The sequence below is a fragment of the Chrysemys picta genome, chromosome 10 (assembly GCF_011386835.1).
Source record: "Chrysemys picta bellii isolate R12L10 chromosome 10, ASM1138683v2, whole genome shotgun sequence".
NCBI classification, from domain to species: Eukaryota; Metazoa; Chordata; order Testudines; family Emydidae; genus Chrysemys; species Chrysemys picta.
In genome coordinates, this window is record NC_088800.1 from 17,666,689 (window position 1) to 17,680,853 (window position 14,165).

The 14,165-nt window shown below is 40.0% G+C and overlaps 1 protein-coding gene across 10 annotated transcripts in view; it reads right to left on the reverse strand.

The window, feature by feature from the left end:
* The window catches only part of ADAMTSL3 (ADAMTS like 3), a 262,575-nt gene that overhangs the window by 42,983 nt on the left and 205,427 nt on the right, over positions 1–14,165 (reverse strand). For 9 of the 10 annotated variants that reach the window (XR_010590971.1, XM_042845687.2, XM_042845686.2 and 6 more), the window contains 5 exons: positions 12,968–13,254; positions 3,811–3,940; positions 2,576–2,768; positions 1,720–1,899; positions 280–433 (listed from right to left, as the gene is read on the reverse strand). Coding sequence is in view for 8 of the 10 variants with exons in the window: in XM_042845687.2 (XP_042701621.2) it covers positions 280–433; positions 1,720–1,899; positions 2,576–2,768; positions 3,811–3,940; positions 12,968–13,254 (944 nt within the window). In the remaining 2 variants the exon portion in view is untranslated. Of the gene's footprint in view, positions 1–279; positions 434–1,719; positions 1,900–2,575; positions 2,769–3,810; positions 3,941–11,950; positions 12,154–12,967; positions 13,255–14,165 lie in introns of those variants that run through there. The other variant, XR_006173311.2, reaches the window with a different exon arrangement.

The following is a 14,165-nucleotide window of genomic DNA, read 5'->3' on the forward strand; positions in this document are numbered from 1 at the left end:
CCCCCCCCCCCCCCCCGAACCCTTAACATGTATTCATATATTATATTTTAAAAAAAATAAACTGGAACCATTGGTTTGGGCTGAGAAGATATAAATTTCATAAAATTAAAACAATCCTATTATTGTTGGTCTTGTGACCACAATGCCTAAGTTGCTCTCTGATCGGTAACGTTATGAAATGTAGCAAGGATAGAGAAATGAATTAATTTAGCAGCACATACACAGGTTTTACTTGATAATTTCAAATCAGCAGGGCACTAGGTAAAGTAACACACTTACTGTTACAGTCATTCACGTGACAGGACCTTACAAGTGAGGAAGTAGGGAGACTGCTACACATTGATACATTTAATGTGACATTTTGGCCCTTTGCTGTTAGCTTTTGGCAGGCAAGTTTCCTTCTCTGGATTCCAACACCACAGCTTAGAGAGCACTGCAAAAGGAAGGATATAGTCAGAGAGAATTTTGTGTCCTGTCTCATACATGCTACTTTTAAAGTGATTTTTTTTAAAGGACGCTGTTTCATATGGATCCCCATGCTATCCAAAGTGCTCTCCAGGCTTTAAGTCAATATGAATATAAAGTGACTAACCCTTTCCACCAAACAGCTCAGAAACAATTATAGGAAAATGACAGTATTTCTTACTGTCCCACTGTGGATGTAATGCAGAATGAGACTTGTTATTCTCAGATGTATAATTCAACAAGTTCTAAATTGCCTGGGCCAAGTCTCTCAAGTCACTCTGCACGTTCATATTGCATTTGGACAGGATTTTTAATTGTAATCTTTAACTATATTTATGCCTTTCGGTGGATCTTTTTTAGGAGGAGACTGGAGGCTTGGATTAAAGGAGAGGGAGAAAAATAGCATTCAATGCACTATTTTGCCTTTCAGAAATTCAACTAGGGCAGGGGTGGCCAGCCTGTGGCTCCGGAGCCACATGCGGCTCTTCAGAAGTTAATATGCGGCTCCTTGTATAGGTACCAACTCTGGGGCTGGAGCTACAGGCGCCAACTTTCCAATGTGCCAGGAGGTGCTCACTGCTTAACCCCTGGCTCTGCCACAGGCCCTGTCCCCACTCCACCCCTTCCCACTTCCTCCCCTGAGCCAGCCGTGCCCTCGCTCCTCCTCCTCCCCTCCCCTCCCTCTCTCCCCTCCTGCACGCCACAAAATAGCTGATCAGGAGGTGCGGGGAGTGAGGGGGAGGTGCTGATCGGCGAGGCTGCCGGTGGGCAGGAGGTGCTGGGAGCAGGGGGGGAGTGATGAGGGGGCTGCTGATGTATTACTGTGGCTCTTTGGCAATGTACATTGATAAATTCTGGCTCCTTCTTAGGCTCAGGTTGACCACCCCTGAACTAGGGAATAAATCTGAGTGGTTGGAAGCTAAACATGCTCCAACCTGATGCAACCATACTGGAAATGAACAAGAAGCATTATGGACTCTTGTTTTTCAGTTTAAACATGAGGGCAGAAAGGGTAGGCAGCTATGTTTTGGGGCTGGGTGCATCCGGATCATCTGTTGTAGCAGACCTCTTGAAGCATTCTACCTCCTTCCTCCCCACAACTGGGTGGGTAGGGCCTTTTGCCTAATTGCATTCCCTCTGGAGTCCACACTACACTATGTACTTTAATGATTATCTGGTAGTCTCCCAGCTAGAAATCCCTTGAGTTCCCTTTGTATCGGGAGGTTTAGTGAGCTCTTACTCGGGACCACTCACCTTGGACCATTCCCCTTCAACTAGCTGAGGGGGACAATCAACTTTGGCACACAATTTATGAGCAGACAATCTAGGCTCCTGGCAGATCTCATCAGAGAGTTTCAGAAAGCTTCCATCTGTCAACAACTGCTTACAGTGAACTTTGCGACTCTGAGTCCCTCCGCCACAGGTACGGGAACACTAAGACGAAGATAAGAATGTGGAAAGCATAGCCGCACACACACTTGTCTTCACTCATTTATACTCTTATTTTATACAGGCATTTAGAAGGCAGCTATCACCATGTTTTCTTTGAACACTTTACTGGTTTAGATTAAAAAGTGAGCAGCATTTTCCAAAACCAAGCAGCATATGCTCCTGGTAGCATTGATTTAGCTAATGGGCCACAAGCCAGGAAAACCTAACTAATGAGCTCAGTGCCAGACAACTGCAATGCAAGTAGCTAGTGGAAAGCCTAGGAAAAAGATGTGCACTTTACCTCTAGAACTGGCCAAGCTAAGGCTCAGGTGCGTATCTGGCATGAGCTTAGGAAGTTTCACCTTTGGGACAGGTAAGTTAAGCCTTGCTTCCAAATGCAGGTTCTCTCACTTGTGGGGTATGGAGAGAGAGGTGATCTCTGGACTAACTGGGATCTAGGCCTTTCCGGACTTCCAAGACATTAACTAGCACCTTGAATTTCACCCAGAAGTGAAGTGAAGAATGGAGACTACAGGTGTAATAAGTTCGATGTCAGCTGAAACCATGCTACAATAACAAACTTCTGAGTGACCTTCCAGGTTACTCTAATTAGAGCACATTAGGTAACTAACCAGAAGAAAAATGCTTACAACTAAACTATTTCCATAATCTGTTGTACCTGCTGCCATTCTTCAACATGCCAAGCAGGGGGGCAGTCAATCTGGTTACACGCTTGTAAAGCGTGAGGCTTTTCATCTTTGCAGTCTTCATTAGTGACAATGGATCCCTCAGGTTGCTGGCAGTACACATCTCTTGTCTGTATCCCAACTCCACAAGTAGCAGAACACGGTCTCCAGGGGCCAGTTTCCCACCTGTGCCAAAAAACACATTGGCAAAAAAGTTCACTCTAATTAAACAATGCAGAAGAATGGCGTGTGGAGGAGGGATTATCTGGACACAAATTATACCCACACAGAGCAAAACAAAGCAGAAGCAAAGGCATATTTATATTGCGAGGGTCAGACTATCATCTACTATTGTTTTGGCTTTGACCTTTTCCTCTGAACCATAATTTTCTCACTGAATGCAATATTCTAAGTTTTTGGTAGTTGAATTATATTTTACAATTAAAAGGGGGCATCAGAGTTCCCTTCACAAAACATACATCACTAAGGCTATTCTCTTTAACTCTATGCAATTACTATTTAACACTGGGCTCTTGGGAAAAGGAATCTCTCTGAAGGGTTAATGCAAGATCTATTGAAGAGCTTCATATCAAAGTGGTTTCCACAAAGACCTCTGCATTGTGAAGCTAAAAAATTACACCACAGTATATAATAATATCTTCATTCTGTTTTCTTAGGTGAATAAAAAAGGCTCTTCAGCTGATGTATTTGTTAAATCCTGCCCTGCCTTTCTGAGATGACTATATTTTCCAAACAGTAAATTGAATTTAAATATTTTCCAAACAGGCGGCGCTTACCTCAGGCAGCTCCTGGAAGCTGTGGCATATCCCTCCTCTGACTCCTACGTGAAGGTACGGCCAGGTGGGTCTGCATGTTGCCCCGTCTGCAGGCGCTGACTCCACAGCTCTCATTGGCCGTGATTCCCCACCAATGGGAGCTGCAGAGTTGGCGCTTGGGTTGGGGACAGCGCACGGAGCCCCCGGGCTGCCCCTACACCCAAGAGCTGAAGGAGGGACATGCTGCTGCTTCCAGACTTTTAACGGCCTGGTCAGCGGTGCTGACCGGAGTCGCCAGGATCCCTTTTCGACTGGGCATTCCGGTAAAAAAAACGGGCTCCTGGCAACCCTAAACCTGATCCTTGTCTGATAAAGTCAGTAGACAATGTATGGTTATTTATTTCATATTAACCATTTCTTTTCCACAATTTGATTTCATTATTAAAGCGTACCGTGGTGGGCACAGTTTCATGTTGCAAGTGCGAGTCATTGCTGGTGGTCGCATGGCGTTGTCACACAGGGTGTCATTGACAGCTTGTTTTGTCTGCACATGCAGGCACACTGCAATGGCTTCTTGTGTCCCTGGATTTAAAAATAAAAACACACATACACATGAGTTGCTCTATGGACAGATGAACAATTTTTATAACCTCCTCTCTCTTCCCCCCAGTCTCAGTCAGAACTAATTCTGGATGCCAAATTAGACGGCAGATTTAAAATTAACAATTTGATTCATAACAGCACTGGAAATATTTTAAAATACGTTTGAAACTCAGAAGGCGTTTTTAAATTAAAAACCGAGTTACAGTGCAACATTTCCGGGATTTCTTATTCACAGCCAGTAATGCCCCAATGTAGGATTTTTTTTCTAGATTCAAATCAGCTCTTGGAGTGGATACAAATAAACAATATTGATAGGTGCCAGTTTGTCATTGTGCCCTTCAGAAAAACAGAAAATTGGCAAGTAGTGATTTTGTCTGCCTTTCTCTCTGTAACACCAAGAAAACAAGACACCATGACTGGCACCCTGATGACACTGATTTTGGCAAGTTCCCTCTATTTAATAGTGCTACCCCAAGGCAATTAGAGTGATTTGGTTGGCAGTCAGTGTATAATAAATTCTTTTTCAAAGAGCTGGACTCACCCCATAGGAGCAGAATGCTGTTTTATTCCTACTGATTTAAATGGGATTTCAATGAGCTAAGTATTTGAAGCGACAAAAATTAGATAAAGTTTCTAAACTACAGCCAAGAAAATGGCTGACTCAGCATGTACAGATACCCGTTGGGCCAGATCCTCAGCTGATAGACACTGGTGTAGCTCCATAAAGCCAATGGCTCCTCAGCTCCAGCTAAGGATCTAGGCCCAGTGTATACAATGTTCCCTTACACAGGTTTCCCCTCAGCTGCTCTCCAAAATGCAGCTATCATTATAGTTATGCTGAGGCATGAAAGAACAATAATAATTAAACTTTTATCAGTCAGAAAAAATGATGTCCGATAAATCTGGTTTAGATCAACACAACTCGGTGAACACTTGTCAATTAGTGAGCTTTATTGTTTATTTTAAAGTTGCATGGTGTATTCCGTTTCACATATACCATTATTCTACAAGGCAGTATTATGTCTTCCATGTGCAAATCCTATTCACTTAATGGAGAAATGCACATAGAAATAAAGGACACAAAACTTAGTAAAGTGCTTTGGAAATCTTCTGTATCTATGCAATAAAAACAACAGTCATCATCATTGACCTATTGAACAGTACAGCACTGAAATGCACTCTAACATGCACTTTTGTTGGTACCATGTGAAAATGGCTAATGTAATACACAACAGGTAACATGGTCACAGTTCAAAGAATCTGCTTCCTTCCTTCTAAATTTACTTTTCCCCCCAAGAGATCTCCTAGGGCTACAAATGTGTTTTCCGTAGTAGGTTATATTCTTTGTCTTATGTGTAAAAGCTTGAAAGGTTTCTAATATGTTTGTATTTTTAACTGGAATTCCTCTGGTTATTTATGTATGGTACATTAAAACATCACATATTTTTCTGTTTTATCCAACTATCACTAGACGATGATTGTTATAAATACCCTTGCTTTCGATAAATTTGTACGCCATTAATTGTTTCTTGACACTTGTTGGTTATTTAATAGTCCATTTGATTTCAGCTGACTCCATGAAATATTCTGTGTTGGAAAATTTTCTGCCTAAGGTTAGTGGTGCATGTTTTATGACTTTCAGGTAATAACTGTTCTTTTTCTTTCCTAGTGAGAGTGACAAATGATTTTATAATGTGCTCTCAAGTGCTTCCATCTGCCACTATCATCTCAGACTTTGCACTTGTACAACCAGTGGCCATCATAATGGTATGTAGAAGAACAAACTGAACTGCCTCATGCACTTTAGGCAGAAGACATATTTTTCTTCATTATTATAATTTAGTAGCAGGTGCCCAGCATTTGAAGTTACTCTGTTGATCATTATTGCAATTGTCTCTCTGTCAAGAGCTAGTACAATCCATTCCTGAACACTGGCAATTCCTATCACAAATCAATGTTGCCCCCATCTATGAATTATCTTGATACAATCCAGCATATTTATTCTTTCAAGACCAAGGCTGCAAGTCTTCATTGTGATGATATAGGTACCAATCTAACCATTTCATGCATAATACAAACCATATGTGTAGCAGGAGTATGTATGTATGTATACAACACTATGGATTCTAGATTTCTTTTAGACTTTCACTGGGATCCATCTTAATCCCATTTGGGGCTGATGTTCATTCCAGGAAGCCTTTGCTGTGTAATTGTTTTGACTATGTCTGCACAGTGCTGAGTTTTTATGTAACAGGAGCACTGACCTTATGCATAATTGACTGCCTAGTCACTTCTATTAAATAAAAGTCATTAAGTGTTGAAAATTGCATTACCTGCAACACATACATTTAATAAAATGTTCTTTCACACTAGGGACTAGATTATATCCTTTACATCGAATGTCCACACAACATGATCCAAGGGTGAAAACACCAAATCAAAGCAAATCACCACACACCATGAGTTTTACAGAACTCCAAGGTTCTATCCCAGAACTAAAGACCAGGGTACCATGGATACTGCAGTACCTCCTAAATGACTGACGCACCTTCAGAAGAATTTATTCAAACATTTTGGTTTCCTTCAGTTTCCCTGAATAAGAAATATATTGCTTCTAATGTACAATTCAAAAACAAAGATCCAGATGTAGAATTTTGCTGAGGTAGAGCTGTGGAAGAGGTTATCAGATGAGCACTCAAACATATATTCATCATTCATCCAGTTGCAAGGCCCATGCCTGCACTGGGAATAGTGTTAAGGGTTTGTTTCTGCTTCAAGTGCCTTGTTCTGGCTAGCAAGACAAAATTGGCTTCTTAGTTGTTATTTTAGGCCAAATTTTGCCTTTAGAACACACTTAAATTACATCTCTTTTACAGGGATTAGAATGGAAACATTCACGTTTGTGTAAAAACAAAAAATAGTCAAAGCTGATCAGAAAAAGAGTTATTTTGCAATGGGTTAAGCTGGATAATATTTTCTAAACTTCTCGCACAGAGAGGGTGGTATGATATGAGACTCCTATATTGAGCCTTCTGCAAGTCAGTATTTCTGTCATCAGCAGTTTATATTACAATGTTGTGGTGAGTATATCCATGAGGGGAAAAAAAGGCATGTCACACCTTTTGTTTAATTTTGGCTGTGACATGCCACCTTTAGCCAGTGTATGAGGTGTCTTTCATTTCACTCATCAGAGTGCCACAAACTGCTACAATTCTCTACTCCAAATGCTTTAAGAAAATAAAACCTATAGTGTTTTGATGTTTTAAGGTATAACAGAAGAGATACTGTAAAAAGTTTGTAAAGCAGACTTGTTTTTCAGATCTATGCTGCTTTCCAATAAACAATTACACTCCATTGATGCAGCATTTCCTTATAATTTACTTATAAAATGTGTAAGAGATTGATCTTAATTATAAATTTGTTTGCAACCACAATTTAATATTGGCTTGTAACGTGAATCAGTGATAAAACTTCTTATATTGCAGGGTTTGGGAAGCATCTTGCAAACCATAAAAGTCATAAAACCTTCAGACAAACCAACAGAGTGTCATATGTGTGAAGTTCTTGCCTTGTGATGCTAACATAGTAGAACGTTTAACCATCTCCCCCCCCCCCATCCCCCCAAGTATAAGATAAGTTACTCAGGCAGGTCTCAATAGAGCACTAAGTATTTTTACAGTATTTTGATGTGCTATTATAGTAATTATTCTACTAATCAGTGCAACAGAATATTTTCTATTTTAACCCAGCATACAACCCTCACAAACTCACAGTTTTTGACAACTTTGCTGTGGGAAGAAATATACAGTGCACAAAGTTGTGTTAAAAGATCAGAGTGTTTGCAAAATGCATACTTTACTTTAACTCTAGAAAGGGAAAACCGTAAAGAGTTAGGACAGAAGATGCTAAATGTGAGTGGCAGAAGGATGGTCTCTTCACTCAACCTTACACCTAGAAAAGGGAAAAAAAAATTTACTTATTTCAGATTACTTTTGCCTTGCTGTCAACTAAAAGAGAAATTGTCAATTTAAAATCTAGTCAGTTAAAAAATGATAGCTCTGTGGTTTGAGCCTGCTAAACCCAGGGTTGTGAGTTCAATCCTTGAGGGGGCCATTTAGGGAACTGGGGTAAAAATCTGTCTGGGGATTAGTCCTGCTTCAAGCAGGGGGTTGGACTAGATGACCTCCTGAGGTCCCTTCCAACCCTGATATTCTATGATTCTAAAAGAAACTTTCCCTCAATTTAAAGTGAAAACAGTTGATAAACACACATTCCCCTTTCATGTTGGAAACCCAAATATTGCAGTTCTAGGAATCTTAAAATGAAACTGGTAATTACTGAAAGTGAAATAGAGTTAACTCATTCTTATTGTCCAAGTAGAAAGAAATTCAAAGAAGTATTCAGAGCATTAATAATGACAAGTACATTGGATTGTCAATTTTTCTTTTATAAACAAAAGCATTATTAGGAAAGTAGGTAAAGAAATCTGTTTTTTAAATTAGATTGTAGAATTTTGAAATAGAGAGAATCTGTTTAGAATACTACATATTCCATTAACTAATTGACATAAAGACTGAAGAAATACTGCAGATTTAAAACAAAACAAAAAATAATCTGATAACCAGGCACATAACAAGTACTGGCATTATTTCTTGCAGACAGTATCATGCATATCAATTTTATGCATGCATCCCATGTGCTTGCATCAGGGCCATAGTTCTTCAAACAGTGAAAAAACACACACACTTTCTTTGGACAAATGAGGCAAAACCTTGAGTTCCCAACACAATTTTTACTCAAGCAAAACCCTAAATAAATCAAAGGGAGTTGGTCTGATTATGGGCTCATATGAGCAAAGTCCTTGGGATCTGACCCATGATTTTTGTGGTGTGTGGACTTTCTTCAGGTACTAAGGGAAATATAGACAATTCTTCAAATTTCTGGAAATTTCTGTCTCACTAGGGATCTTTAAAATGATGCCTACTTCATAATTAATTAACATGGGAGACCTCTTACTTGCATTCATGGAAAGACTGATGACAGAAGTAATAATTATGATAAGTGACATAACATAGGCTAATGGTCATAAGGCAGTAACTTTTATGACACCCAAATTGCTGCTGCATCATGGGCCGTAATGGTTTATCTAGATGCAGTACAGAATAATCACGAAGAATAGCCAAAGAGTTCTTGTCAACAGCACTATTATAATTATTATTACTTGTATTACTATAGTGTGTAGGAGCTCTAGTCATAGACCAGGACCCATTGTGTTAGGTGCTGTACAAAGAGAGACCAAAAGATGGTCTGTTCCTCAGAGTGCACACAGTCTAACACAATAAAAAGCCTGGCTAAAATAATTAATTTGTAGAGAAAGAAGCTGTGGGATAATGAATTGCAGACAGGTCTTTCTTCATATATCTAATAAAAAAGAATGTTACGGCGTGCATTTTTACCTCTTTTTAGGAGAGGGGCTGAGCGAGTTTACATTGAATGCATGGTTAAGGCTACATTTTAGTCATTGTTATTTTTAGTAAAAGTCACAGACAGGTCACGAACAGTAAACAAAACTTCACGGCCCAGGACGCGTCCATGACTTTTACTATATACCCTAACTAAAACTTGGGGGTGGGAATGGCTCAGAGGGACAGCCCAGGGGTGCCGCGGGTGCTGGCGGGGGGGCTCCGCAGGTGCTTGGGGAGGGGGCCAGCCTGAGGGGGTGCTCGTGGGGGAGGGTTGGCGGGGCTGGGGTAGGCTCCCTAGCTCCATGTGCTGCCTCTGCTCCACCCCAAGCCCTGGTTCTGCAGTTCCCATTGGCTGGGAACTGTGGTCAATAGGAGTTGCAGGGGCGGTGCCTGCCAATAGAGGCAGCACATGGAGCTAGGAGCTGAGGAAGGGGCGTTCCTGTCTCCTTTCCAGGGAGCCTGCCCTAGGTAAGCACCACCCTGCACCCCACCCCCCAGCCCTGAAACCCCCCCCCAAAACTCCTGCTACTGTGGGGTGAGTGGGGAGCGAGATTGCACCAGCAAAAGCTGGTGCACCTGGCCCAGGGGGTGCCTGAGTTGCTCAGGTGGTCCCCGGACCAGGCACACCAGCCACTGCAGAAGTCACGGAAAGTCACAGAATCCACGATTTCCATGACCTCTGTGACAAACACGGAACCTTATGCATGGTCCACATGAGGATTTAGGGGTAATGTATCATAAAGATGACAAGCACTGCAACACAGATTCAGACCTTGCTCAAGCAGTATATGACATAGTGACAATAAAGTCTGCAACTTGCTTAGACTGAGCAGACCTCCTCTCGGTCAGGGAAAAGCAGGCATTAAGAAACTAAGGGAAAAGTTCCAAGTAAATAGAAATCTTAAGGAATGTATTTTAAAAGCCCTTGATAGATACATGCATGTTAGAGACACAGAAGCTCTCACACTTTACATTAAATTTTGATATTCCTAATTTAAAAGATCATATTTCTTTCCTTATAACTAAAAAGTTCATCTTACTGAAATGAGATACGGACTTAAAACTGAGCTGAAATTGATCAGGTCCTTTGAACTACACAATGGAAAAAAACAGACATAGTGAGATCATTAGTTAGTACACTGCAATAAGTTGGAAACACAAGAAAAGTCTGGTTTCTTAAAACAATTTATCCACAGGTAATTTTTAGTCTGTTTGAAAGTGTTTGCCAAGGCAGCTAGATGAACAGCATTGATAGGAGAACAAAGTCATGATTATCTAACTAACATAACAGGAAAGATATTGCTGTTCAACTTTGATCAAATAGTCTCAAAAACTTCCCACATTTCCTGGGAGAGTAGCACATATGAAGAACATCTAGACATGTGGTGCTACGGGTTCTACTGAAGACTCAAGAACACATATGAAAAGTCTCTTCATTTCAAACATTCGGCATTGCATGCCGAAGAAGTAGTTTCAATTCATGAATACCCAGAGGCAAATGTTTGGTTGAACTGCCTCTTTAAATCACAAAGGACAAATATTGCTCTCAATGAAGTCAATGCCCAAACTCCCATTTGGCTATAACAGGAGCAGAATCAGGCCCTGATTCCGATTATTAACCATTTAAAAAAAAAAAGCCCTTTTCTACTTATTATATTTCTTCTGTGGGTACAACTGTCTTCACTTCCCATTGATGTCATCTTTTTGTTTCTGGTATGTGAAATTATGGGCCTCAACACAGCCTCCAAAATTTAATCGTCAACGTGCAGGTACAATTTTTCACATGTAAGTTTTTACACTGACTATATATGAGGTAAAATTTGAGTGTCTGTTTTTTGAAAAAAGCAACAGAGGGTCCTGTGGCACCTTTAAGACTTCCTTGCATCTGAAGAAGTGAGGTTCTTACCCACGAAAGCTTATGCTCCCAATACTTCTGTTAGTCTTAAAGGTGCCACAGGACCCTCTGTTGCTTTTTACAGATTCAGACTAACACGGCTACCCCTCTGATACTTGTTTTTTGAAAATTTGGCTTATGTGTCCTCCATTCTATGCTCAAAATTCAAAACTGCCAGAGAGAATTCAACACCTTTTGAAAACACGTTGGTTGAGAAGTCCTCCAGAAGCATTGGTAAAATAGATTAAAGATGGAGATAAAATGACTAAATGTTACAAAAATAAATTTGGATAGTAAAATCAAGAGAACTGAAAAAACTTATAGCTAGTGAGAGCCTTGCTCCTAATTTAAAATACCATTTCCCTTATTGGTTTTAAATATTTTCTCAATTTTTTAAAGCAGATAGATAAAATAATCGATCACAATAGTCATTGTCAAAACTGCAAACAAATCATACATGCATATACATGCCTCCTGGGGCTAAGCTCCTGTAATGCCCAATGAAACAAGTGAGGAATGGCAGAAAGCAACACTTTCCATGATCAGGTACATTGTCATTATTAGGGATCAGTGCCATCAATAAAACAAGAATGTTAAATGATAAGGGAAGCGTTTATATTGGTCACTTACCATCATGCGGATAGTTATCTGGGCATCTTTCCCAACTTCTCCTGTCTTCAAACTTCCAGATGGTGACCACTACAAAGGAGGCCACTTTCTATGAGCTCTAGATTGGCTCTTGACTTCCAAACTGTTGCTGCTCAGCCCTTTTCTACTTATTACATTTCTTCTGTGGGTACAACTGTCTTCACTTCCCATTGATGTCATCATTCCTGTCACATACAGGTGTGTTCACAATTCCACTGCTTCCACTTTGCACTTCATAACTCACTTCTATGGTCAGTTCCAAAGTACAGTACATAGTAGCAACACTAGCAACATTGTCTAGCAATATATAGTTCAGATGGCTGAGAGATTAGATTACATCTAAAGGAGGAATGTGCCTAACTACTTGCAGACAGATGTATGGCACAGGCTTCCTACAGAAGGATACGCTGGACCAAATCCTAAACAACATCCTATTTGAGCTCCTTCCCAGCCATTTCTGGAGACATGTCTCCCTGTGCTACCATATCACAGATCTACAGTACCATAAAAAATGACAGCATTTTGAAGATAGTGAATAGTTAATATGCATATTTTAGTTCAGAAACTGCACATATAAATTCCTAGGAGAAAAATGAACATTTAGGCACATTTGTCATTGATTTGTTACATATATTTTCATTTATCTAAACCCATAAACCGGCTGATAGTCTGAAGTGATTCCTTGTAACTTATCTTTTGATAATACAAGACTAACTGCTGCATCAACGTTGACAGAAACTTTCCATAACTTGGTTGACTGAATACAGACCAGTTTCTCATTCAAAGATTTATAGAAAACCAATTTTATCTCCATTACCTTGTGAGGCATGTGGAAGCAAGGGACATTTAGATGCTATCATCAAAGGTAAAAAGAATTAACACAAGTTAAAAGTTCAGAATTTGTTTTTACATGTCAATGTAACTAATTTGGAATAATATCAAACAGTTATTTGACAATGTCAAATTTAAACACCATAGATGAAAATATGTTTAAACTACCTCCAACACATGTGGCCGAACATGGAGTAAAACCAATGTATTCCCAATCATAAATCAAACTGCTATCTTCTGCACGTGAAAATTCTGGGGTGTATGGGACAGGATCACTGTCGCAGGATGGCTGGTGGCATATTCGTTCTGTTGCTGGTTTGGGGTCTTCACATTCCTCATCAGGCAGATCCATTTCAGTCTGAGTAAATGTGAGAAGAACACGGCACTTCACATCTCGCATCTGAATGCCACGACCACAACTAGTACTGCATGGAGACCAGGGTTCTGGAATAAACCTGCAAATAATCATAGTGCAGCAACTTAAAGAAAACTGAAGGAGGAGAAATTTGCACTTGATATGAGTTTGCATGTATGTGGAGAGTTAAAATATTGCTACAAAAAGTTAATGTAATATAACAATGCAAATATGGCCAACATACTAGCAAAGCATATGATGAATAATATGGGTTATACTGAGATACAGTTTCATAACGTACCCAAATCCTATCATTAAGCCCCAAGAATACATCCTCTTCACTTTCCCCCTACCCACAATTCCACATAACTAAACAAAGACAACAGACAAGATTGTGGGGGAGAGGAAGAAAAGTCAGACGGAGCAATGAAAAGCAACTCACCTTTCTGGGAAAAAAGACAATACCCAAAGGTAGCTCAAAATTCCTGGAGCACTCAGAAGGCCAAGCTGTATATACAAGTCTACACATCGAGTTACAATAGCTCTCAAGGCACACAATGTCATACATATGCCAAAAGCACATCTGCACTCTATTCACATTTCCCAGAAGGGCTACCACAGGACATCATTGTAATGACATTTAATAGACCTAGTGAAAGGTACTTTTTGAAATGTAGCCACCTCCAATGCAGAACATTACAGGATGCTATTTAGATTTCATCTTATAGGAGGTCTAACTTCGATGAAGGGATTAACTTGCTCGGTGGACTATCACTTTCATCAGTGTGTCTTTATGCTCCTGAGTAACTATCATTAAATCTTATTGTACACATCTCATTAATATATGGACTAGAGGTAATATTTAAAAAAATGTGTAATCTTCTATTACTTCAAGGGCCTTTATTATGTCAGATACTAATGTTCAAAACTGGACCATTACAATAGGGCAGAATTCCACAAATCATCTTGGATGGATTTGTGGATAATTTGACAAGTTAAATACGTAATTGC